Source organism: Herpailurus yagouaroundi, unplaced genomic scaffold (genome assembly GCF_014898765.1).
Source record: "Herpailurus yagouaroundi ecotype Mexico unplaced genomic scaffold, PumYag 182, whole genome shotgun sequence".
Taxonomy (NCBI): Eukaryota; Metazoa; Chordata; class Mammalia; order Carnivora; family Felidae; genus Herpailurus; species Herpailurus yagouaroundi.
The window spans coordinates 27691793-27694192 of NW_024412413.1; the positions used below are offsets into that span (position 1 = coordinate 27691793).

Below are 2400 nucleotides of genomic sequence, written 5' to 3' on the forward strand. Positions count from 1 at the left end.
CTATGGTTGATTAAATCAATGACCATTAGTGATTAACTCTTTCAGTCCCTCTTCCCTACAGGAGGTGGGGGGGATGGGGGGCCTCAAAAATTGCAACCTTCTAATCATGCCTTGACCTTTCTGGAGATTAGCTCCTATGAGAAAGCTATCTAGGGACCCCCAACCACCAGTCATCCCATTAGCACACAATAAGACACGCAAGGGGCACCTGGGTGGCTCAGACCCTTGAGCATTCAACTCTTAATTCAGCTCAGGTCATGATTCCATGGTCCTGGGATTGGGCCCTGTGTTGGGCTCTGAGCTGAGCAGACTCAGTGTTCCATGCTGATTCATTCATTCATTCATTCATTCATTCATTCATTCATTCTCTCTCTCCTTCTGCACCTCTCCCCTGCTGGCTCTTGCTCTCTTTCAAGGGTCTTAGAAGCTTTGGTGTCAGGAATTAGGGTCAAAGATTAAATATTAGAACAAAAGATGCTTCTAGCATCCTGTCAGTCAGGAAATTACAAGGGTCTTACAAACTCTGTGTCAGGATCTTGGTACAGAGACCAAGTATGTATTTATTATGCCACATAGTTTTATCACCCTATGTTGGTCAAAGTATTTTCCATGTTGTCTGAAAACAAAGCACCCTGTGTCTGGAAAGATGGAAAAGTGTGTGCTTTGCTATGTTTGTCTGGAAATATTTAAGTGCAATAATCAATAGTGATTAATAATGTATTAGTTTTAGGTGTGACTATTTTGTTGCACTATAGACACACACACTAAAACACAGAACATGTTTGGAATAGAAACATATTAGATCATATGCTTTACACTTTAGAAAAAACACTTTTACATTAACTCATTTGAAAATAGTATTTGCTGCATGTTTTCAAACAATCTGGAAGTACTTTCCAAAAAGCAGTCCATTCATTGCTTGGGTAGACAAGGTCAATTGCATTACTCCTTCTTTTCCTATTTAAATAATATTAAAGTTTTCTCTTCTTCTCAGGGTAAAACTTCTGAACCTCTTAGCTTGTGAATGGTAGGACTCTGGAGCTGTGATTGTTGAGTTTAAATGATGACATGGTGCCTGGAAGTTAATTTGAAGTCCACGTCCTTGTTTTGGCACACTGTTTATCTGTGACCTTATTATTATTTCTTTATGAAACATACGCATTAATGTTGACTCAACTCATATACCTATTATTCGAATAGGACTTAAAATTCCTTAGGAGAATGGGCCACACATGTGCTTTAGAAAGACAAAGTGCATCATGTTAGCGACATCAGTCCATTAAATGTTGTTGTTATGGTCCAGAAAGGAGAACCCTAAACTTCTCTTGCCAACTCAAATTCCAGTTTCTTCCTATCCTTTCTTCTGATTCTATACTTTCTCTTTGGCTGAAATTGGAAGCAAAAAGGGAGTAGAGAAATGAAAGCAGGGGTTGAAGAGGAGGAGGAAAGCCCAACAGACAGGTTAATCCTGTCTGCGATTCTCTGCTTTCACCCAGGGGCTAAGCTCTTCCAGCAGAAATGAAGATGTAGTCCAGGCTCGGTCGAGACCAGGGTCACGTTGACAAATCTGACGAAGCAGCCTGAGTTTCGGTCGCATGTGCGCACCCCGCAACCCCTCCACCCGCCGAGGTCTGGGACCACCCCAGGCCGCGGCCCAGGTCTCCCCATCCACCTCCCCGGCGGGCACGCGGTCGGCGCGCGGGCACGGCCTCTGACGGAGCGCGGGCGTGCGCTCGGCGGCCGCGGCGTCCCCTTGCCCGCCGGAAGGAGCGGCGGCGCCAGCGTCCTGCCGCCTGTCCGTCACGCAGCCGCCCACGCCGCCGTCGCTTCGGATTGGTCGCAGGCCGGGCCGGGCCCCTTAGGGCCCCGCCCCCCGCGGATGGACAGGCCGGGAGGGCGTGGCGCGACGGGCGGGTCCGCCCAGCTGTCAGTTACGGGGGCGGCCCGGCCGGCGGGCGGGCGCTCGCTGGCTACCTCGTCTCTCGCTCGCGCGCGCTCCCTCTCGCCGCCTGTGGGGAAGTCGGGGCCGCCCGAGCGGCTGCCGCCACCGCCTCGCCCCGACCTCCTCCCCGGTCCCTTCCCGGCTCAGTCTCTCCCGCCCGCGCACCCCCGAGTAGTGAGTGGTCCCGCGTAAGGTCCGGAGAGTCACCGCGGCGGCCCGGGTGGTGTTTAAACCATGTTTAGGAGGATTTTGCAGAGGGTAAGAGAGTGAAACCGTCTTTCCGGCAGCACGTGAGCGGGAGAGCCCGAGTCCGGGGCTGCGGGCGCCGCCGCCGAGCTGAGGAGCCCAGGCGGCGGCGTGGACGCCCCTCCTCAGCGCGGGCTCCTTCCTTCTGTAGGCCCCGCAGCCCCGGGAGGCGGTTAGGCCTCGGCCGTCCTCTCCGGGGGCGGGCCGCGGGG

General features: G+C 52.5%; 1 protein-coding gene across 4 annotated transcripts in view; it reads left to right on the forward strand.

The window, feature by feature from the left end:
- Window positions 1-1941: 1941 nt before the first annotated feature.
- EEA1 (early endosome antigen 1) overlaps window positions 1942-2400 on the forward strand; it is a 115797-nt gene continuing 115338 nt past the window's right edge. For 3 of the 4 annotated variants that reach the window (XM_040491242.1, XM_040491243.1, XM_040491244.1), the window contains exon 1: window positions 1942-2200. In XM_040491242.1, coding sequence (XP_040347176.1) covers window positions 2177-2200 — 24 coding nt within the window. In that variant the 5' untranslated portion in view covers window positions 1942-2176. The remainder of the gene's footprint in view (window positions 2201-2400) is intronic. The other variant, XM_040491245.1, reaches the window with a different exon arrangement.